Here is a 24968-nt window from a genome sequence, read left to right as displayed (position 1 = left end):
CCGCGTCTACTTTGCGCGTTCGCCGCTCGGCCATCTCTGTGACTCTTAAGCAACTCGGACGCTCCATCTCCCTCGGGGGAGTCATCGCGAGTGTGCTAAAGGGCGCGGCCCTCAGTTCTGCAACGGAGAGAACTTCTGTCCCGGCTTGGGACGTTCTTCTAGTACTTGAATTCCTTCGTTCGAGTGCTTTCGAACCATTACAAGACTCTAGTCTCTCTGACCTTACGCGCAAAACTCTCATGCTCATACTGCTCGCTTCCGCGCGGAGGGGTAGTGAGATCCACGGCCTCTCAGGCCTAGACCGAGATATCACGTTTGAAAGAGACGGCTCGGTTTCACTGCGTTTCCGTCCCGATTTTCTCGCCAAGAATCAAAAACCGGACCAACTTTCACCGATCATTTCCATTCGGCCTCTCCGGGACATTTTGGCCCCCGGCGATCCGGATCTTTCTAACTGTCCGGTACGCGCGCTTAAAGCTTACTTGTTGCGCACCGCTCCGATCCGAGCATCCGCTCAGAAGTTGCTGTTTATTTCGATTAATACAGCCCGAAATAAAGACATTGCAAAAACCACGCTTACCAGATGGTCTTCCACGCTTATAAGGCATGCTTATCAGTGGTGGCAGACACAGGGGGGGGGGGGGGGGGTCAGTCAGTCCTCCCTCTTCGATCACCTCGAACTCATGAGGCTCGAGCGTGGGCAACTTCCTTAGCTGTCCTCAAGTCTGGAAGGATGTCAGACGTCCTCAAAGCTGCATACTGGACGTCTCAAGACGTCTTCCTCAGCTACTACCTCCGGGACATTGCCAGCACTCGCCCGGACGGTACTAACTGCCTCCCAGCAATGGTTGCCGCAGGCCAGATACTTCCAAGAGAATAATGTGAGTATCCCACCGCCTTTATGTGCAATCTGCTATTTATGTGAGTTGAGGTAAGAATATGTTATTGAATCGAAAATTTCTAATCTAAATTTTCATTTAATTAATATACTTGCTCAACTCACATCGTTTATACCCTCCCATCCATCCCCGCTAACATTATATGTGTTACAGGTGTGTGTTTCCGTGGGGGAATGACGGCCGGTAGTAGGGCCGCGCATGCGCGGGTTACCGGTAGGGGAGGTGACTCCCGTCCTTGACTACGGACTTTGTTTTCTTTGGGAGTTACTTCCCCCCTTACCAGGGTCGAGTACTACTTCAATATCTAAGCAATGAACTGAAGTTAATGCTATTTATGTGAGTTGAGTAAGCATATTAATTAAATGAAAATTTAGATTAGAAATTTTCGATTTTATAATTACTGTGTCCTTTTGTTATGGTTGACCATTTTCTTATAAAATTCACAATTTGTTTCCTTTCTTTTGAATTAAAGTTTAAAATGATAGCTTTTACTCACACCTGCCTGAAAAAGACTTAGTTGAAGGACATTTGTAGTTATTTTAGGCTACAAAATAAAATATTTGTACTGTGTCCTCTTTACAGAACCGTTACTATTGACATACTGTGTCCTCAGCAGGCTGTTACGATTGACACACAAAAGTCTAAAAATCACCAAAAGCAGCATGTGTCTTGCTTCCCCTTTTGCACAGTTCCTGTGGTTGGTATTCTTAATGATAATTGAGAAAGATTTCAATGTGGTGTCTTAATATCTTGTCGCAGCAGTTATTCATTGTTCGGGACATTTTTAATGTCCTCCGGGACATGTTACAGTTGACACACAAAAATTGAAAACCCCTCCTGTGTAGGTTCCTCCTGGTTCATTTTGCATTCAAACAATAAGTATAAGTTACTTATTACCAATTTTGTCTAAAATTACATCTTTCTTAAAAAATAAGTGAATAATATGCATTGAAGCAACATTTTATGTCTCGTTACGAATGACACACAAATATGAATATTCTAGTAATCTGAATAGAAATCCAACTAAGTTTAGATACTAAAACATTTGAAATTCCATAAATACAACATTACTTCTTTAACTTTTGCTCTGAAACTATTTTTGCGTATGTGAGGTGAAAAACTTGACTTGTATTATGTCAATCGTAATGGAGGACACAGTGGTTACGTAATTGATTTAGTCCAGCAGTCTCAGGTATGTGAGCTATAGCAATATATCCTTAGCTTACAATGCATTTATGTATCATACAAATGTGATTTTGAGCCATTTAAACATTTTTATGAACAAAATATTCAGCATAGTACTGTGTCCTGTGTTACGGTTGACACACATTAATATCAAGCTTTGTCCTGGCATTATCAAATAGGTACCGGTATGCTACAAGTTATCTTTTAAATGTCAAAACCAGAATCTTATAACATTCTAAATGACTATATTAAATTTGCAAAGCTCTGTTTGCAATCTGAATTTTGCATGTGAATGTCCCATTTCAAGGATCACCTTTTGGCACAGGCTCATATGTGGGGTTGAAATCAGTAGCGAAGGTACAAACATCCCAGCCGCAGTGCGAACAATAAAATGCCGGAAGAGCATCCGAGATAGGAGCCTCGTTCTTGTGTCCCTACAATATGGCGGCATTTTTGAAGACAACAGAAATTCCTGTATTGTTAAGTGTTTTATTGACTTTAAAAGTCGATAGTACAACCGAAAGTTGTTTTACATTTGACCAGAATTTCCACTGGTCAGCCGGGCGAGCTGCTAGGCGGTTTCTACTTGCCCGGCGCATTTTTTACTCGCCCCTGGCGACCTGGTGGATGATTTAGCCATCCCTGCCTACAGCACACAGTATGCTGTTGGTATAGGTGAAGGTAATAGGGACAATGAGTAGGCCTGTGGCCTTTTTACATCCTCTCGTTGTATTCCAAATTGCATGGGTGAAACTAGCCCGTCAATTGACTGAAATCCGTCAATCTGAAAATAAGTCTGACGAAAATTCCGTCAATCCGCAATTTTGAAAAAAAAATAAAAAAATTGAGTAAAAAAACCCCGAAACTACTTGCGGAACGCGTTTTCGAACTGCTATAGTGAACCTGTTGCAGTTTGCCCAGAAACGGAAGCGCATTTGCCCGTGCTCGCGGTAAACCCCGTAGGTGATGTTTTACTTTGCTTTCGGATTCGCTCTGCATCACGATAAAAAAAAAAGTTCTCTCGCGTTTTGGCAGGCATTACGCAGTGGTGACACGATTTCTGCGACAAAGTTGCCGGTTTTGACGGAAAACGCACGGACAGATCTTATTGATGCTGGTCTAGCCAACAAATGGCGATGGTACTGGTTGGAGTTCATGAAACTAAAACTGTGTGTGATAAGTTTGGCAGTGCTTGAAACTCAAGTGCTTTTCCTTGAGAACTTTGCACTACAGTGGAACCCCTCTCTGGCGACCTTGAAAATGTTGACAAAAATCGGTCCTTATGGAGGGGGGTCCTTACAGAGGGAGGGGGCGGGGTCAGGGGGCCACAAAGAAAGTCACCTCAGATTTTCTTAAAAAAAAGAAAACAGAGAAGTTTGAGTTGCTGACGACCGTTTCCTCAAGCAAACTGCTTCGATTTCATGTTTTGACATTGTCGATGGTGTCCACCAGTTTTGGTGCATACCCTCAGATCTCAGTACAGTACCCTGGCCAAGTTTCCTCTCAAGACATCAAAGATACCGCGCCACTGATAGGTTAAACTCCCCATAGGTTAAACTCGGTCACTGACCCGGGTGCAGGAAGTGTTTCCTCTCTCAGATATGACCTCTCGTAGCTAAAACTGGGTCAATGACCCCTGGGAAGAAGGTCAGTGTCTTTTAACAAGGCCATCCAGCTATCAAAATGGACATGCCTTTGATCTCGATGATTGGTTTGTGATGTTTACTCAGCCCACCCAACCATCACACCTCTCAGCGGTTTTGTGCCTTTGCTTGCGCGAGACGGTTTGTCAGTGATGCGTTACGCTGACCGGCTGAGAGTCTTGGCTTTGTCTGACAAAATCGTCACACAAGCTGTTAGGTCGGTCCTTAGACGTTAGAGCGGGGTGGTCACTACACTGGTGACAACTATATAAGGAAACACATCGGTTAAAAAAAAAAAAGGGTCGTTGACGTTGTGGCGCAGTTGTCCTTAGAGAAGGGGGTCTTAGAGAGGGGTTCCACTGTATAAGAGATGCTACTGCTTAGTTGCTACTTTGTACAGTGCTACATCATGCTGTTTGCATGTGTGACATTCTGTTTCATCATTTATTTCAATGCCTGTCTGGCAATGTTTGCTTCTTATAATTAAATATTTCGAACTTTTATTTCAGTTGTTCACTTTCTATTTCATGTAGTATGGCTGTTGTCAATGTTAATTGTTGTCAATTGTGTCGTTGTGTTGGAAGATGCAAGTGTGAAAGGATACACAAAAAAATGATTACTTCTGTGAATTGTTTTGATTTTGTTTACCCTTTTTACCATTTCATTAGAATCTGAAGGTATTTTTTTGACCTGCATGATAGTGTATTTTTTTGCCAGGAAAGGCCACAAAATCACAATGAATAATGCAAAAATTCGTTTTCGGCCGGTGGACCCCCTGACGGGACCCTGCCCCGTACCCTGCCAGGGCCTAGGCAGCCCCTGGACCCCTGCCTCAAAAAATTTTCAGTCAATTTGATTTTCCTAGGTTTCACCCATGAAATTGCATCTATATATATATATACGACTTGTGTCTGCGTGTGTGTGTGTGTGTGTGTGTCCGCGATGCACGGCCAAAGTTCTCGATGGATCTCTTTCAAATTTGGTGGCCATATTCAGGTACACCCTTGACACAACCTGGTTGATGAGATATTTCAACACGTGCTCTCAGCGCGCAGCGCTGAACCGATTTTGGTTTTTCTCTGGATCCATTCCCAGTAACTCTTCCTTATCTTCTCCAGTGTTTTCAGCGTTTATCTCCCTTCCTTTGTGTGGCGTCAATCCATATTCCCGTTTCTATTTTTAGAAGGTCACTGTTGACAACGCTCAATCCATATTCCCGTTATACTATTTTTAGAAGGTCACTGTCCCGGCGAAGCCGGGTATTACTCTTCTCCAGTGTTTTGCGCGTTTATCTCCCTTCCTTCGTGCGTTTGCCGGCGTACACCCGGCAAAGCCGGGTCCCCGGCGCAGCCGGGTATTCGGCTCAACTTCTTCCCGGCGAACCTGTACCCGGCGAAGCGGGTATTCATCTAGTATAATATATATATATGGGTCTGTTATAGTGCATGCTAATTTTGAACTTTTGTGACAATAGTTACCCATCATACTTATATAGGCTAATTCACCCTGCATTAACAGTTCACTGTCAAGTTGGTTCTTGAACTGGTTAGTAGTCTTAGGAGCCATTTTAGTAAGTACTGTTAGCAAGGATGGCTAAATCCACCACCCGGTCACCAGGGGCAAGTAAAAATTCCGCTGGGCTAGTAGAAAAAATTCTGGTCAAATGCAAAGCAACTTGTGGTTTTACTATTGGGTTCCATTTTTAACAGCCTTATAAGCACTGCACATGCAGAAACTTCTGTTGTCTGCAAAATCGCGACACAAGAACGAGGCTCCATTGGGCCGCACTTTTGACGTTTTATTCCAGCTGTTTCTAATTTCACTACTGATTCCAAACTCAGGTGAACCCGCGTAAAAAGTATTTTGAAAAGACTGATGCTGAAAAAAGGACAAAAACAAACAGCACAAGAAAGAAACAAGTCGCGTAAGGCGAAAATACAATATTTAGTCAAGTAGCTGTCGAACTCACAGAATGAAACTGAACGCAATGCCATTTTTCAGCAAGACCGTATACTCGTAGCATCGTCAGTCCACCGCTCATGGCAAAGGCAGTGAAATTGACAAGAAGAGCGGGGTAGTAGTTGCGCTAAGAAGGATAGCACGCTTTTCTGTACCTCTCTTTGTTTTAACTTTCTGAGCGTGTTTTTAATCCAAACATATCATATCTATATGTTTTTGGAATCAGGAACCGACAAGGAATAAGATGAAAGTGTTTTTAAATTGATTTCGACAATTTAATTTTGATAATAATTTTTATATATTTAATTTTCAGAGCTTGTTTTTAATCCGAATATAACATATTTATATGTTTTTGGAATCAGCAAATGATGGAGAATAAGATAAACGTAAATTTGGATCGTTTTATAAATTTTTATTTTTTTTTACAATTTTCAGATTTTTAATGACCAAAGTCATTAATTAATTTTTAAGCCACCAAGCTGAAATGCAATACCAAAGTCCGGGCTTCGTCGAAGATTACTTGACCAAAATTTCAACCAATTTGGTTGAAAAATGAGGGCGTGACAGTGCCGCCTCAACTTTCACGAAAAGCCGGATATGACGTCATCAAGGACATTTATCAAAAAAATGAAAAAAACGTTCGGGGATTTCATACCCAGGAACTCTCATGTCAAATTTCATAAAGATCGGTCCAGTAGTTTAGTCTGAATCGCTCTACACACACACACAGACAGACAGACAGACAGACAGACACACGCACATACACCACGACCCTCGTTTCGATTCCCCCTCGATGTTAAAATATTTAGTCAAAACTTGACTAAATATAAAAAGATTGACCATTCAATTTCAAAGAACATTGGCGCGTGATTGCCGATAGCGGAGAGGAATTAAAGTGATACATTTGAGTTGGATTGGAAGATGATGGGAGGTTTTACTTTGTTCAAAATTCTGAAGAACATAGGAACAGAAAAAAACGTAATTTGGTTTAAAATTATTGGAACAAACATTGCTTAAGTTGGAACAAGTCAATTCGTAGTGCAAAACGAAGATTGCTTATTGCAACTTGCATTTATAGCGAAGACTGAATGGTGCATAAAACTAAAAGCAAGACAAGACGCCAGCTCAGCGCGGTCCAGTTATCGACCGTACGTACCGCAGCTATTTAGTGTGTATAAATATAAATCTGAGAATCATTCATAGTAACACTAACACTGTTCATGGTATGTTTGTCTGGTATTTACTGGGCTTGTGGAATTTCTGGCGGGCTAGTGACTTTCTTGGAGTTACTCGCCCGGCTGGAGAGTTAAATCTTTGAGATTTGGCCATCCTTGGTTAGACAGTGAGTTCCAAGTTGGTGCAACTCTAAATTACTAAACGAACATTTTCTCATGTTAGTTTTTATAAACTGAATATATAATTTATCTTCACTGTTTCTTGTGTTTTCGTACACATTGTCAATAAAAAACAAGTCGCGTAAGGCGAAAATACAACATTTAGTCAAGTAGCTGTCGAACTCACAGAATGAAACTGAACGCAATGCCATTTTTCAGCAAGACCGTATACTCGTAGCATCGTCAGTCCACCGCTCATGGCAAAGGCAGTGAAATTGACAAGAAGAGCGGGGTAGTAGTTGCGCTAAGAAGGATAGCACGCTTTTCTGTACCTCTCTTTGTTTTAACTTTCTGAGCGTGTTTTTAATCCAAACATATTCATATCTATATGTTTTTGGAATCAGGAACCGACAAGGAATAAGATGAAAGTGTTTTTAAATTGATTTCGACAATTTAATTTTGATAATAATTTTTATATATTTAATTTTCAGAGCTTGTTTTTAATGCAAATATAACATATTTATATGTTTTTGGAATCAGAATATGATGGAGAATAAGATGAACGTAAATTTGGATCGTTTTATAAATTTTTATTTTTTTTTACAATTTTCAGATTTTTAATGACCAAAGTCATTAATTAATTTTTAAGCCACCAAGCTGAAATGCAATACCGAAGTCCGGGCTTCGTCGAAGATTACTTGACCAAAATTTCAACCAATTTGGTTGAAAAATGAGGGCGTGACAGTGCCGCCTCAACTTTCACGAAAAGCCGGATATGACGTCATCAAAGACATTTATCAAAAAAATGAAAAAAACGTTCGGGGATTTCATACCCAGGAACTCTCATGTCAAATTTCATAAAGATCGGTCCAGTAGTTTAGTCTGAATCGCTCTACACACACAAACACACACACACGCACATACACCACGACCCTCGCCTCGATTCCCCCCTCGATGTTAAAACATTTAGTCATAACTTGACTAAATGTAAAAAGTAGGATCTGTCAATATCATCTACTCCGTTCAATATTTTACAGTTGAACCTGTCTAAAGAGACCACCCAAGCACTGAGCAAAAGTGATCTTTTTAGACAGGTGGGTCTTTATGGACAGGGTCGCTATTTGGCAAACACCCCACTTCCCAGAAACACTGGAATGTATGCCGTCGCTGTGTGTGAAAGTTTGTTTTCTTTTTTTCTTTATCTTTGTTTTTCTTATCCTTCAGGCAGGTATCGGCTTGGTTTTGATTCTGCCGCAGTTAAAAGATGTTCGACATCCGAACAACTGCTGTTTATTGGGGGTGGACAGTGCAGTTGTATTCTTTTGTTGAAGTGAATCAGGAGTTCTGGTTGCAAACAATGGAACAAGCTTCATGCTTCATCGCCTCTGTCAAAGAGAACCGCCAATCTCTCGTCACAGGCTAGCAATTGCAGTTAGCAGTCTAGACAACCAGGGGCTCAGGTGTCACTGACGAAAAATGTGTTGCGTGGATGTTTTCTTTAGGAAGGTGAGGTGGGCGGAGGGAGGGGTGGGGGAATGACTATCAAGTCCTCATGAGATAAGTCAGACAATAAAATTGCCATGGCACATACTTGACCTCATGTTCACCTGCACGAAAAAGGAGAGGTGCATATGATTGTTCTGCTCTGTAATGTGAAATGGGTTTGTTACCAGAGTTATAAAAGATGGTGGATGGTCTTCCATGACAGGTTGAAATCGTTACTTGTGACCAAAATTCAGTAGTCTTTGGTCTCGACAGGCAGGTGGTCTTTATGGACAGGTGATCTAAACTTGGCCAAACAATTATTGCAACAAATTTCAAACACAAATTAAAGCATTAATTCCCGTGTTATTTCATTAAACTTGATATGCCAGTTACGGCCGTTCACTTAACCTTCAGGAACACCTTTTGGATTAAATATTTCTTTTACAGGGATCACGTGACCGCCGCTCAAGTAAGGGTACCCTCAAAATCGACCAGACAAAAACGGAAGAGCCGAATGAAAAATCGACAAAAAATCACAATAGCCATAACTTTGCAACTTTGACATACGAGAAGAAAGTCAAACCAATTATCTACCCTGAACAGATTGTTTTGTTTTGCTACACAACCTTGCGTATTTCGCGTGCTATGCTATTCCTACTGATGCAGGTGTCGATCGCAAGAGCGGTCAAAAACGGGACGCTTAGCCTTTACGTCCATTTTTATGGGTATCATGTCAAAAAGCGCTACATTTTAGCAATGACTTGGTGGATTTCTTTGAAACTTTCAGAATATTTTACTAACATACTAGAAATACTTCGTGCAAAAGTTTGGATCGTTACGGTTATCCAGATGTTACGCAATGTTTCGGAAAATGTTCTTAAACTCGTCATAGGATTGTTCACTTGTGTCACAAAAATTCATGACTTTGCATATCTACAGATAAATGATTGATACAGATTTTGTCCAAGTTTCATTTGCGTGTAGCCGCTGGCGTTTATTTGCTAGTCATGCAAACACATGAGAAAAAAATGGAACGTTCACAGTGTTTCGCGCTGACAGCTGTTATTGCTGCATGCCTCTTAAAACATGCTACGGTCACGCTTGGCTGCGCATCGCTGTGGCACCAGAATCATTGCTTAAATATCAAGCGTGTTTACAGGCCTAGCAAATTTGTGTCAGTGCTTATACGCACATAAAACTTTCGCAGTGTGTGTATCAATCATTTTTCTAATGACATGCAAAGTCATGAATTTTTTTGACCCAAGTAAACAATGCTATGACGAGATTTAAAACTTCTTTCGAAAAATTGCATAACATTTTAACAAATACCTGTAACAATCCATAATTTCGCATGAAGTATCTCAAGGATGTTGGTAAAATATTCTGAAAGTTTCAAAGCAATCCACCTAGTCATTGCTACAGTGCAGCCTTTTTTGTGATGATACCCCTAAAAATTGACGCAAAAAGTCCCGTTTTTGACCGCTCTTGCGATCGACACCTGCATCAGTAGGAATAGCATAGCACGCGAAATACGCAAGGTAGCAAAACAAAAAAATCTGTTCAGGGTAGATAATTGGTTTGACTTTCTTCTCGTATGTCAAAGTTGCAAAATTTTGGCAATTGTGATTTTTTGTTGATTTTTCATTCGGCTCTTCCGTTTTTGTCTGGTCGATTTTGAGGGTACCCTTACTTGAGCGGCGGTCACGTGATCCCTGTAAAAGAAATATTTAATCCAAAAGATGACCCTGAAGGTTCAGTGAACGGCCGTAACTGGCATATAAAGTTTTAATGAAATGACACAGGGATTAAGGCTTTTATTTGGGTTTAAAATTTGTTGCAATAATTTTTTGGCCAACTTTATATAGTAAAAACCGTTGGGGATCCTTTGGGGTGGTCTTAAATGGCAGGTGGTCTTTATGGACAGGTGGTCTCCAGGGCAGATTCGACTGTATAAGCATCGCCGCATGCATGCATGGGTAAAAAACTAGTCCATCAACTGAAAAAAGGAATGCGATGGAAATTCATCAAACCAAAATTTTGACCAAAAGAAAAAAGCTGAAATCAGTTGTTTAATGCCACGAGGGTTTGCGAAACTTTTTAGCTGTGTTTGATCCGGTTTCACTTTCAGCTTTCATTTTGACAGGAAACAGAAGTGTAAAAACACAGAAAGTGGCATAAAGTGATAAAATAATTAAAACATTCCAGATGTCAGTTAGAAATGCATCTAAATGAGTTGATCGGTGCTGACCTGACGAACAAATCCTGGGCGGTCCCTGAACCCCTGCCTCATACTGTACAGTCAATTTACTTTCATAGGTTTCACTCATGGGATCGTTGTTTTAACTGATCGAGCACATGTTTTCTGTTTGTACGAGGTAAGGGGTGCAACTCTTCCACAACACTTGTAAATCCCGACAGTTATTCCCCAAAAACTTCCTGTTAAGCCTTTTTTTGGTGGCCTTGTAGACTTTTTTCAAACCTACCTTTTAATTCTTTGAAGAAGGTATTTACTGCATTTCCTCAATTTGGCTGCCAAAACAACCTTAAGTTTTGTCCCCACATTGAAAAATTAGATGACTCAAATTAAATGTTTACAACTAATGTCAATTTTTTTTAATTATCTGGCCAATATTTAACCATAAATTTCGAGGTGTAAAGTTTTATATTTTTTGGTCAAAAATACCATTGAAAGAGCCGCCATGTTTGGCCCAGTATTGTGCCCTGCCACATATACCGTAAACTACCTTGTAAGCCAGGGGCGGATCCAGGGGGGGGTTTCCGGAAACTCCCCCCCCCCCCCCCCCCCAGCCTAAAAAAACAACAACATACTTTTATTTTTGTAACAATTTGAAAATACAGAAACTGATGGCTCAGATTGCACCAGACTGCTCCATTTTCCTAGGAGCCGGTCTTTGTCTTCAAAGTGAGGGTTTTGAAAAGAAGTTGGTAATTTGTTGGCTCAGGTTGCACCAGATCGGTCAATTGTCCTTGTTTAGATCCAAATTTGTCTTCTTCAATTTACTTTTTGGAAGGTGTATTAGGGGAAGTTTCTTGGCTTGGATTGCACCAGGTTGCTCCATTTTTCTTGTTTTTAATCAACATTTTCCGGGGGGGGGGGGGGGGGGATTTCCCGGACCCCCTTGGAGGTTCGAACGCTTCGTGCCCTCAACTAAACTCTTCGTGTTGTCGATTTGTCCCTAAAAGGAATTTGGAACCCCCCCCCCCCCTTGAAAATGATGTGATCCGCCCCTGTAAGCGCCCATTATCGAGCAAACGTCTACCCCATACTTTGGGTCAAAAACTGTGTATATGGTATAGTACCTTGTAAACGCTAATCCCCCCACAAGGATGACAGGAGAAAAACGATTTGTTCTAATTGTTTGTGAAATTCCGCACACAATACGGACATAGAATTCTGAGGCATAATGACAAGATCCTGAGGTCAAACCGTTATTTCATACGTTTGTCACTGCAATCTCCAGATAGCCATGCCAACAGGATAAAGATTTAGGAGACTCATCTGAGGTTGAAGTCCTGGGTCTCCCTCTTCCCTGGGAATTTCGGGGACTTTCATTTAAGACACTACATTGTATTTATTTTGCGCAAGTTTTGCTGAGACACTTGCGCTGCAATGCCAGTTATACAAAGCAGATTTATGAGTCAGAGTATCATTCGGTTTACATTCAAGATATGAGCAAGAGTTCTTAAAAACCATCACACAGAGGGATTATGTGTGTGGTTAGTTTCCAGGTTTCATTCTTGCAAGGCACTTGCACACACTCGAAAGCTGGTGTGTCACAGAGAAAAAAATGTAGAGCGTACACATTTTGAACAGAAACACATTCTTTTGACACTTTTACTAAGTGATCAAATACCGCTTTTTCTCAACAGGAATTTATCCTGCATAGGGGACAGTTCCTGGTAAACGCCCACCCCCTACTTGTGAACGTTTTTATTCTGTTTGTGAAGGAAAACTTTATTTAGACGCTGCGAATGCATCAAGGATTCCTGAGGATCTGAGCACAATGCATGGTTGTAGAGGATATGAGACTGCTGTGTAACACAGGACTGTATTAAGTACATGCATACATTTTAACAGTCCCCTGTAACCAGTACCAACTGTTGCATCATCTAAGCCATACAGTGTACAGTTGAACCCCCCTTTTAAGACCCCCCAATGTAAGACTTCCTCCCTTTTAAGACCCTGTTTTTTCAGACCTTTTGTTTATAACCTCTGTAAACTTTTCTATCTTCAGTGACAGCACTGGATTCTTGGTTGTTCCTCCTTCATGCCTCTTGGTGAAAGAACAAACTTGTCAGCTCAGGTGAGTCAAGATGTGCCTATTCTTTGTACAGATGCTATGAATTTTTTTAAATGAGACGATTTATTGGTATGCATGTATTTGTTTGTTCTCTTGTTGGTTAATGAATGGCATGACTGTGTCTCTGTTTCTGTCTGAGTGTCTCCGTGAAATTTTAACCTCATACTTTCCATATCTTCCGTAGAAATTCTTTTGCGAGTGTAAAGACTAAGAGAGGCAAAAGAGGAAACGTGAACTTAAACTAAAACTGCCAGATTATTCTTTGTTATATACAATTACAACGTGAACATGAAATCAAAAGGTGCTGGAATCCGGAAAAAATAGCAGTGTTGGACACACACTTACTGTAGATACATGTCGTAGTTGTTTATTTTTGTGCTCTGACATATATGCTTCTGATTTTTTATAATTGCTTCTAATAGAAGAAGAAATCATTCTCCTCTGGCTCTCTGCTCCGTCTCAGTCATAGCTGCCAACGCTTTAAGAGCAATTGCTACGCCAAGCTTTTCATGGGTCATAAAACATTGTTTACACTGAAAAGTTGCACATGCAGATATAGTAACTATCTAATGGCCATTTGATGTTCCTGCATTCTCATGGAACATTATTAAAAATGTCTATTCTTGTGCAAGATGGCATAAATACGGATGTGGGAAAACATTTAAGAAAATGCTTCAAAGAAATCTAAAATGCTGCACTTGAGGCTTCACAAGGGTTGGCAGGTCTGCTCTCTCTTTCTCATTTAGAAATTTGTCATTTTCACAGCTTGTGTGCGTGTGTGTGTTTGTCTGTCTGTCTGTGTCTGTTAATGTGTGAGTCTCTCTCCCTCTCTTTCTTCTGTGAATGCATACAATTTATCAGCAGCTTGATGTCAGGCTCATGAATAGAAATTGCTAGTGAAAGGATTTGGATCAGCCATATTTGAGGTGCTGGAAGCACTTAAGTGGCCTGTTAGTGCTAAACTCCCTGTTACTTCTCTCTTGCCAATGGTGGATACCCCAAGAGGTCTGTGTGGACGGAAACTTAGGAGGTTCTATAATTCATAAGGAGCTATTTACTCATTGAGCGCCATCTTTGGCTTTCGCCACATTATCTCTCAGTCACTTTGCTGCAAATAACTTATTAATTGGGTACTTGAAACACAAATGGCCTGTCTCCAGTGTTTTTGATCTGCCAGCAGTACAGCTGTTTCTGACTTTTTCTTTGTTTATAACATTTGGTGCATCTTAATAATTTAGTTTCTGAAAATGAAATATTGTCGAACGTTATTATGCTTTCTCACAACATAACACATGCACACACATCAGACAGTTTACCAGTGAATTTGTAGGTTCACTTACGTGAAGTTTTTGCTTTGTATTGCTTTTTTCTCTCCAAAGCATTTGGAGAACGCTGTTTTCTTGTAACCACGTGCAATTATCTCTAGAGTGGTTATTTGATAAGCCACTCACATGATCAAAGGCCTTTCTTTGATCCTGAATAGTGATCTGAATGCGATGGTGATCTTTTTGAACAACAATATTAGTGCAGTTACCAAAACATGATACAATGCCATTTGGAATTAATTATCCTCTTGTGAGCAGCCATGCGTCAGTGGTTTTGTTTGTAGACTTTTGTGCCTTTTTCAGTTTTTGATCATGACAGTGGGACGGGGGAGCCAGAGTGGAGAGGGGTTGTTGTCGTTGTCTTTCTAGTTGATGTCCTTTGGGATGCTGCTCTGTTCTTTGTTCATTTGCGTTGCCATTGTTAACTGTCATAGCCAGAGTTTGAAATACCAGAACAGCTAATGTTTTAGAGGAAGACAACCCTTGGGTAAGCTCTGAATAATTTGAATGTTAAATATACATGAACCAAGGATGGCGGGAGAGTCTCCTAAAGTACATGTGTGTTGATTGTTATGGGAGATGACACTTGTGTTGTATTTATTCTAGGTCATACCCGAAAGGCTTCGGAACTTTTGGAACGGTTAAGCTTTCTAACCACATACACAAGTGAGTCAAAAATGAACATACATACATGCATTACCTAAATTGATATCTTCCTTCCGATGGTGTCCACTTTGTAGATGATTGTTGATCTGTCAAGGCTGTATACTCTACAGTCTCCGGCTGGGATACAGTTATCTATCCGCTTGAACACACATAGAGTTGGAATCGTGTGATTAATTCATTTCTTAACTTTCAAAATATGTAGAAACATTTCTGATCAGCACAGTTGGCAGAGTTTGGCATTTGTTTGCTTTAGTACGTCCAAGTAGACAGATGCCCTTATCCGATGTGAAGGAATCTGAAGGTATTCTTCAATGGAATGAGAAATTAAGAGCATAAGACATGGTACCGAACAGAATGAGGAATGGTAGATAAGAGAGTTTAAGCGGAGGCAAGTATGAATGTGATGAAGCCAGGAGGCTGGGCACGAGCACAGACAGTACCTAATAGGATCTTGCTGTCCCACAGTGAAGTACAAGAAGTTAACGGAAGAGTTTGATTGAATCTGGCTTGTGGGGCAAGAGGCCAATTTTTAACACCGCTAATATGATTGGCTGCATAAGATGACCCTGTGAAAAACTTTCAAAATCAATAAGATCACCCTGACGCAATCAGGCCTGAAAGTGGCGAGTATTTTACTCGCCATGGCGATTACAAACATGTAAATGGCGAGTAAAAATGTTAATCTACTCGCCAAATGCGAGTAAAGTTGCTGTAAGTGTAACAAATGGTTTGTTTGGCGAGTAAAATTTGCTCTCTGGCTAGTAAATTATGAGAAGTACTAGCCAAAGGCCAGTGCCCCATTTTGTGGACTTTCAGCGCTTGCAATAGGATTCAAAATAAAGCTTACATTTTATTAACATATTTGAAATAAAGGTAGGATCAGGGCCAGAAAAGCCACAGGATTTGCTTCACTGTTCAATTGTGTGTCTTCCATGCAGTCATCTTCTTGCTCTCTTTGTGGTAAATATCAAGTGGCATTGATGATGAATTGTTCTTCATGAGCGTCATCTTTTCTGCACAACTCTGGTTGAGTTTCTGTTCTCTGTCATTTTAAATTAAGTTGTAATTATGTTAGTATGATGGTCAATCACTTAAAACGGAACATGTTCAAAACTCTCTGTTTTGATTGTTCACATCTTCCTTCAACTCCTAGATTTTGTTGCACAAATCATGTGAAGAGCACATGCTGTCGGATTAAACATTAATATGTTAATAAGCCAGTAACATAAATATTTAAATACATGTAGATACATGAATGATTAGGAAGTTTTAATAATTCTCTCTTATCAGATGAAAGTTGAAGTTATTGTGCTTGTCACTTCCAGGTGCACGGAGGCCCAAAGGGCTTGCAGTCATGCCTCAGGCATTTATCCATTTGAAATAAAATATACCAAGTTTCATTGACCTTCTTGCAAGGAGTCAAAAACTGCAATTTTTGTACAAATTAATTTTCATCATTGTACGGGCAGGACAATGTTAAGCCTTGATCAGGCCCCACACGTAAACTAATAATGTCAAAAGCCTACATGAAAGTCTACTAGTCTAGACGAAAGAGAGAATTTTTTCTATCTGGGGTAGTTTACGTCAAGACATTGTGTTTGCATGATCATGTAAGAAAATTGTTAAACATGGCAGGGATGTCATTAGGTGTCGGACATCAGACATACCGATTAAGGTAGTTCACTGGACCCGTTAAATATAATTTGGTTTCTCCCAAAAGTTGGTTATTTTTTAAGTTCGATCTGTCTGCTATGCATTCAGCATAAAAAAAATATAGGGTAGTGGGTTCGTTTCGGAGCTATGAGTCTCGGAAGACAGTGCCCGTTTTGAATTTTGGACCGAAAAATCGAAAAATGGGTATGTTTTGAAAACGGCCAATTACACAAACATCTGCATAGGAATAGTCATTTAAAAAATATCACCCAAAGCAGCAATGGGCAGGTAACGAAGTGCACTGGTAAACGAAAATGTTGCGCATACTCAAACTTTGTGACGTCACGTCTTTTGCCAGAGTTTATTTTAAATTTGTTCCTCATGTTGAGGTATTTTATTGCTGGTAGCCTGGAAATAAATTACGATTTGATGAGATGGGTTGTAAACGCAAGAGCGATCAAAACGGCATTAAAAAAACCAAAAAAAACGACAGGTTGGTGGTGTTTTTAGGGGGGGTTCACTCCCTTGATTAACCCCACCCTTTGCACTATTACTGTCCAGTGTGCCGCTCAGAAAAATATGTGTCACGATAATGTAAAGGGCTGTTGTCCGATCATTTGTCTCAGATATATGAGCCAACTAAATTATGTTTTTAAAAACCACTGTTACATATGACCTCTGTTGAAAGTCAAAGGTCACCGCAACTTTGAAAGGCCACAAGTCCGATTCAAATGTAATAAAAACGCCAATCAAAAGGTGGAGGTCACTTGTTTGATACAAGTGTAATAATAAAAATTAATAATCAAGGCTTGGTTTATAATTTTGCTTAATAGTGCGTACTGTTATTTGTTACGGTTTGAAGGCTGGGACTTTTTGAGGGTGGAGTTAAAGCAATTTTTCGCCTTATGGGCCCCTTATGCCTCGAAGGACTTCAATTATTGTATTATCTGCTGCCAGCGTACAGTAGAAAGAGGGCTGCATACACAAGACACTTGTTCTTAATACTACTGGCTGTTATTCTAGTTCAAACACCGGTTTTAACATGTGGTATTCTGATGCAATCACGCTGTGAGCATCACGGGTTGGGAGACACTCTCTTACCTGCTACCGGAGCTTCAATGTTAGCTTTGGTGATTATTACGATGTCACTGGCAAAGAGAACGGCTTTGTACCGATTTCATTAGATGCCCACGTGTTTTTGACCTCGTGGTTGGGAGGCGTGTCGCATTGTTTTTATTTCTGGCGGTGTCGTCATTTTCTGACGTCATTCACTTACGCTGCCTGAAAAATGTGACGTTTGTTCTATTTACGTCATTCGAATGTTCGACGTGTTCTTCTTCTTCTGCGTTCCCTGTTCGATGTGTTCGAATTCCCAGCCTGCCAGGAAAAAATGGTGACACAACTCAGTGGCTTCCCTTTGTGTATGAAGAGTAATGTCCCTGTCTCCATTTGACCTGCCTTAAAAGGCTCAAATGTCTGATTCACATAGCCGCATGGCAGTCAGATGTCCTATCGTTTTAAACTGAGCGTGGATATTGTCCGATAAGAACTCCACAGCTTGACATTCGTTAATTTTCCTTTCAAGATACAAAATCTTCAAAAAGCGACCGAGCGCTTTCGTTAATGGAAGGGCGCTGGTCTTGTATGATACTTATTTCTCGAGATAGGACTGTGACATGAACAGCACGAATGAAACCTAAAAAATAGAATGATGATACGTTTGGCAGCAGTGTGGGAGATATTTCTCTGGTAAGAGTTGGCCAAAATATACCAGTACAGTACATAAATGTACTTGAAACTTGTTTGTAATTTATTTAAAGCTATTGGTGAACAGATATTGTATTAATTGCCTTTTGTTGATTCTGTTCAGGCTGGTAAAACAAGGGTTGATGTTGCATTTTCCTTCAGTTAATCCTTTCTTTAGCAGTCTTCTCAAATGTGACAGGGTCAAGGGCTGTTACTCTGCATTAACGGAGTTGTCTCACTGCCAAAGCGTGAGATATTTATAGTAGCTCAACGTTTTTTGTACATCTGAAATACGTGAAATGTGGAGTGACTGTTTGTGATGGGGTCCGGCTGCTGTGGCATCTTGTATGCTCTTGGGAACCTTTGCGTACCCATGGCAGTTTTTGTAGGGCTTTTAAATTAGCTCTAAATTCTCAAACCTGTTTGACTGGCTTTGCCTCCCAAGTTGAATGTTGTGCTTCATGCACTCGGTTACACAAAGAAAGATAAATTTAAACATATCAGAAAGCAAACAAACATATATTTGCCGGGCTGTATACGTAGAGGTTACACGCCGAGTCTCAGTGATTATTAAAAATAATGGTCGAAGTTAGCGGATCATGAAAAATGCGAGCTTTAGCGAGCTTTTTCATGACCGCGAACTGAGACCATTATTTTTTATAATCACTGAGACGAGGTGTGTAACCTCTTTATTCCTCCTTTCTTCAGTTATTCAAAGAAAAGAGGAGGTTTTTTGCGAAAGTTTGATCGAATCCTATTCACTCAACCAGTCAACCTGCGCAGGCGATCGATTAATGCGCGGTTGTATAGTTCCGTGCAAATCATTCCATTCTGTTAACACTTCTTGTCAGTTTTCCTATTTTGGACTAAAATCAAGTACACAGATAATCATGCTGTTATTCTGCTGTGGCGGCAAAGGCAGATATTGTGTGTTCTGTATATGTTTTGGTATCGCTTAGGATAATGTTCTTTCGTCAAATGGGACTAGCAGACGAACTTTTGCACCCGTGTTCCAACGTTAAAAACTGTATGAAGTTCAGTTTTCTGGGGAAAATAGTGTATGAAACCGCTTTATGTTGTTTAAATTGATGAGATGTGTGCATTTGGTTGCGTGGGATCTGTTTATTAAATGAAATATTGTTGAAAACTGACTGTCGGATTGCAGTCTGTTGTCGAAGAAACTGAGTGAAAAGAAGGGGAACTACTCTTGTCGCTAGACAAAGTATGAGTTACTTGCCTTGCGGGAAATTGCTTGTGATGAACGTTTGAGCACGGCAAATCTAGATTCAGAAAACAACCGAACTCATGGATTTTATATGAAGATTCATGTGTTCAGGCCTGTAGTTGTTAATTTAAATGCGGTATGTTTGTATTGTTTGCTCCAGAGATGTATACTTCGTACGTTAGAGCGTTCGGAACTTTTCAGTCGCAAAAAGTAGTACCGAAACAGAAGAACTTCTCAACCCATTGCACTATCGAGGATTCAGGCTGTTGCTGGGTCGTTATTTGTTTGGTTGCTGGGTCATTATCGAAAAATAACTACCCCTACAAGTTTACAGAGGTAAAGAAGCAGAGGGGGGAATAAAATACAATACAATACAATACTTCTTTACTACAGGTATCTCAAAATGAGCAATTAAATTATATTGCTACAGTGTGTCCCAGTACTCCCAAATACCTTTTCAGTATAGAGACATAGTACTTGCTGCCGCGCGAGCCCGGGAAAAATTTCCCTCTTTCTCCTTTGCTGCACTGGCTGCAAATTCCCTTTGTGCGGAGGTGTTCCCAGACACATCGTACGAAGGGTGTTTTCCCACTTAACATTTGTGCGAAAGAATTTAACCCTGCAAACTCTGCACTGTCCAAGGTTGAGTACTTGATACGTTTACATTTAATAACACATTTATTGATAAAATGTCAACTTCACATCAGCTTCTACCATCATGATACATTGTAATTACATGCTCTTCCTTCTGCTGCTCTTGAACTTGTAGCCGCTCCGATCAATGATAGGTATTATATATGTTTGTGTGTGTGTGTGTCACATGGCTATAAAAGGGTGTGTGGTGCACAGGAGCACTAGAGGGCCCACGGCAACTATTGTCGAACTGTATCTAGTGTATGCATGTAAAACATCTCATAAAATGCTGTACACCACTTCACTTGTAAAGTGACATATGGACATATTGATGTAAGAATTGAATAAAAACAGTCTTTCAGATATCGGATAAACAAAGGGAAGTAAGCGCTCTAAATGTATATGACATGTGTAGAAGTGGCTTGTTATTCTCAGGTGCCAGGAGACTGGTTCCGGATAATTCTCACTTACTTCACTACACATGTCGTATGCATGTAGACTAGAGTGCTTTCTTCCCTTTGAAACATACGGGAAGAATCCTTTAAGTGTCACGCCCCTTCTGTTTGGAATTCTCTGCCAGCTGACCTCCGCAGTTGCTCTTCCCTGTCACAGTTCAAATCTAAACTAAAAACACACCTTTCCGCAAACATCTACCATAAATACACTTTCAAACCTGGTCCATTCCTGATGTTCATGTAGTGGACATACGTGTAGCTTTTCATGTATGTGTGTTGCGCACACACGCTGTGTGCATGTGTTTGTGATACTGTATATAGTGCAATGTGTATTATAATGTGAGTGTGTTTGTAATATATTATTGTGCAATGTGTTATTCATTGATATGAAAATAATGTTATGTAATTGTTTTTTCCCAAATGATTCTACAGCCCTTTGAGCAGTGTTTAACCATACATGCGCTTTATAAATATTATGCATTATTATTTTAATTTTATTAGATCTCTAAACAGCGCTCTGCCTCATTTGTTTAAGTATAATCTTTCAGATAATCTAACAAACTGTGAAATCACACCACTGTATGTAATTTAGCTCTCCAGTAAGAGACTGTGTCCCGCGTGTTGCGAAATAATTGGCAAATTTGAAGACGGTTGGTGAAAGCTTAGGCATTTTAGAAATCATGTGGTACAAAATTCCCTACGGTCACAGAATCAGAGCTGCTCCATGAACAAAAGTTTTGATGATGAATATGGAATATATATATATTAATGATCCGAATTTTCTCCCCCACGGGAGGCGTCTTCAGGGTGATACTGATAGAATGATGAAGCTGAAAAAGAATGTAAGGTGGAATTCAGTAATGGTTCTGTGAATATGGTTACTAATGGTACCGAACAACGGTTCTGATAAAACAAAATGATTTACAAGTTTCTTACTCAAGTCCACGGAGTATTAAGTGCCAACACAAACTACGTGTTTGACTCTGGCCCATCTCACGTATTTTAAAACTCTTATATTTGAAGCAGTTTAACATGCGATAGGGAAACCTGGTCTGAAACTGGGAAATAACGTATCTAAACGAACTTTTGTCCCGTACGGAACTCAGTAAACGCGGAGTCTATTCTTTGCCCCATGTCACAATCCGATGTGAGGATTTTTTCGTGTCCGGCTCTTTCAAGATTTAATCTTGAATGTTGTTAATGTTGTCTAGGGTATGATTATTTGGCGGCTGTTCGCTTTTATAGTTAGTGATATGCGTGGTTCTTTTTACCTTAATTGAACGATAGACAGACTCAAATGTATCGACAGAAAGACTAAATACTGGAAGCAACTGGACGAACACAACTACAATGAGTGAAAAACGGCTTTAATTTTGGTTACTCATCTTCATGCATCGACGTACTCGGCGCTACAGGTCAAGGATCAGGTGTTTAGAGTTTGATCTTGCCGAATGTGCGGCTGTAAAGCTCTCGGAGTGTTTATACACGATGTCGGTGATGAAGATGATGTCTTTAACGTCTTGACGATGAGATCAACGGTGATGATGATGTCCTTGATGTCTTGATGATGTGGTGAACGGTGTTGATGATGCCCTTGATATCTTGACGATGAAGTGAACGACGATGATGATGCCCTTGATGTCTTGACGATGAGGTGAACGGTGATATCTGTTCTTTATCACGGTCCCATCTCTCTCTACAGTTGGCGTCCAATCCACCTCCAGCGTGCATCTACACCAGCATCTAAACCAGCATCTAAACCTGCATAATTCAGGTTTGTGATAAAAACATAACTCCCGAAACAAATGCTTGAATGTTCTCCAAAATGGAACGAGAATCAACTGATCTTGGTGAATGGACTCAAAGTAAACTCTACGCTACGAATATAGGCCTTCGCACGTGTCTCAAAACAATTCAATAAAACCATTCTTCCATACATATTTTAACGCGAAGTACAAAAGACAAACATCTCAAGTCTTTATTGATAGAAATCATCGTATGAATTCGTAAATCTAATAATCTTTCATACGGTGTAGGCGTAGATATCTTGTCATAACCATTTCCAACCTCGTGTTTCTCTCTGCGTCATTCTTCCTTTTTGACGTCACGCTTTTGACGTCATCTCTCTTTATCGCGTTCCGCCTCGAAAGGAAATGACTTAAGGGTGTCACCCATGGAAATAAAATCCAATGTTACTATAATGCGTAACACCCCACTTACCATAAAGAGGCATATCATTAAAAATTGCTGAACTCGAAAGTCATGCTACATTACAATATGATGGTCTGACCTTTTTTGAGTAATCTTACAGTTGTGTTTAGGCCATGAAGCACGTCCACATGTGGACAATATCCCTGTGGGACTTGCATATTCACAAGCATGCGCTCGCAAACCCACACACGCGTGCATGCGCATGTGCACACATGGTGACACACACTTACACGCACACACACACATTTGCACACAGGGAACCTACATTCATTATCGTAGTACTTGTAGTCAAGTAAGGACAGCTGATGATCAAGTATTTCCTGGAAAAAAACACGGAGAATATATTTTTGGTTTGAGGGTTGTTTTCCTTGTTTTTTTGTGATACGCTGCTGTGTTTTCTATATCAGAAGTGTACAGATTTTGTTATTTGCTCTGCAAACCCCTGTATGTAAAGTAAATTGTACTAATTTTGCAATGAACGTGGTAAGCATGCAGACATTGCATGCCTTGTGGCCTTTGGTTCTGTTTTCAACTTGTGACAAAACAGGTCGGGGATTTATTTGCCGTGGAATTTAAGTGCCGTTCACATGGCAGACTTGCAACCAACTTTTCCCAAACTTTTGTTGTTTAAAAGTCGCTCCCGAGGCCAAATCAGCGAAAAGTCTGCCATGTGAACGGCCCCAACAATTTAGGTATGGTGTAGGCCAGACTTACCAGCGACTCAAAAACTCAGTTGAGCACTGCTTGAGTTGGCAAAGATTTTGTGCAGACTTTTCTTATCGCACTTACGGATTGGTTAGCTCTAGCCAAACTGCTCTTACCGCATTAGGAGGTAGCTCCGATAGCTGCTCTGGCCTTCAAGTCTTGCGAGAATCGTCTCTTAAAAGTAGTTTGAGCACTTGCACTGTTCACATAGGCAGCAATTTTGATTTGACTTTGCGCCGACTAAAATCGTTTGAAAGTTAGGGAAAAGTTGGTACAAAGTCTGCCATGTGAACACCTTAACTCACCACAATCTCTCCAAGCACTGTGGCAAGAACTTCTGTACCCGCGGTAGTGCTTAATAAACCTCCTGGTTGTGTTGGACGCCTGTCAATGGGTAAGACTACTGTGTGTGTGTGTGGGGGGGGGGGGCTTTGGGTTAGTAAGTGCTTACACAGTGGTATGCCAGTGCTTTCTCTAATTCTTTCGTCCCTATCTCTCCTGCAGCTTGGCGTGAGCACGAAAACTTCTGTGAAAAGATTCAGTGATGCATATTGTGACTTAAATACGCAAGGTATTGGCCATTGTAATAGTGTCACTGGAGTCAGCATTCCACTTTTCTCTGACAGCCTGAGGGAGATTCAACGTTGCCTGGCCCCCACCCCATCATCACCACACCACTGTCTTGCCTGCACAACTGTTTTAAGCTACCTACTCTTTTGTAAAGGGGTGGGTGACGAGGGGTCCACTTTGACAACGGTTTCAGGCAGTCAGCATAAGCGGTGTCGTTGTTGTGCATAGAGGTCTACATGACCTGCGGGAAGACAGAACATGTGGAAAGCAGATCTGTGTGTGGTGTAGTTCATGCAAGCTGCACACCTGCAAGGCTTTAATGCTATTGAGGACGGCCATATATATACGCCAGTGTGTTTAACACGGGCATATCAAAGTTGGTACATTGCCATTTGTGTTAGGGCGACAGGCGCGATTGTTGCAAGTGTAAAGCGTGTTGAATGTGTGCGCTGTGGCGTTAAGCGAGTGAGGTTAATGATGCATACCTAACGAGGCTCGATGGTGATGCAGCGGTCTGAAAGCTGGCCCACGATCCCGGGTGGCGTACACGATGGACACGGTCATTACTGGCAGTCCTGACGGTTGTCCTTGATTTGACCTTTCTCGGCTTCTTACAAGTTCCATTTGTAATTTTTGTCCACAGACTTACTCATTTCCTGTGGTAGACCCAGTAAGATTGCTTCTTTGTTCTACCGGTGAGGGTCTGATGGAACTCAGGGCACAGTATTGACAAATGACGGACTAAGCCCACTGCTGGTGTGGTGGAGGTGGGACTGTCGTGTGCCACTCCCTTAATGGATGGATCAAGTCATCTCGCGTTCCTAATTGCCGATTTGTCTTTTGGACACCACTGTTTCCATAGTTATACTGCAGCGTTTGACGGTAATTACCGCTGGTGCCTAACCTGCAGAAGACGATAACAACTCATTTGTTTCCTAATGCCCATTGATTT

At 40.8% G+C, this 24968-nt stretch overlaps 1 protein-coding gene across 3 annotated transcripts in view; it reads left to right on the top strand.

Annotated features, from left to right (window-relative positions):
* LOC138949161 (G-protein-signaling modulator 2-like) overlaps window positions 1-24968 on the top strand; it is a 165386-nt gene that overhangs the window by 11395 nt on the left and 129023 nt on the right. For all 3 annotated transcript variants that reach the window (XM_070320930.1, XM_070320928.1, XM_070320929.1), the window contains exon 2: window positions 12762-12830. In XM_070320930.1, the coding sequence (XP_070177031.1) occupies window positions 12795-12830 (36 nt within the window). In that variant the 5' untranslated portion in view covers window positions 12762-12794. The remainder of the gene's footprint in view (window positions 1-12761; window positions 12831-24968) is intronic.

The sequence above is a fragment of the Littorina saxatilis genome, linkage group LG15 (genome assembly GCF_037325665.1).
Source record: "Littorina saxatilis isolate snail1 linkage group LG15, US_GU_Lsax_2.0, whole genome shotgun sequence".
Lineage (NCBI taxonomy): Eukaryota > Metazoa > Mollusca > Gastropoda > Littorinimorpha > Littorinidae > Littorina > Littorina saxatilis.
This window is presented reverse-complemented; position numbering and strand designations above follow the sequence as displayed.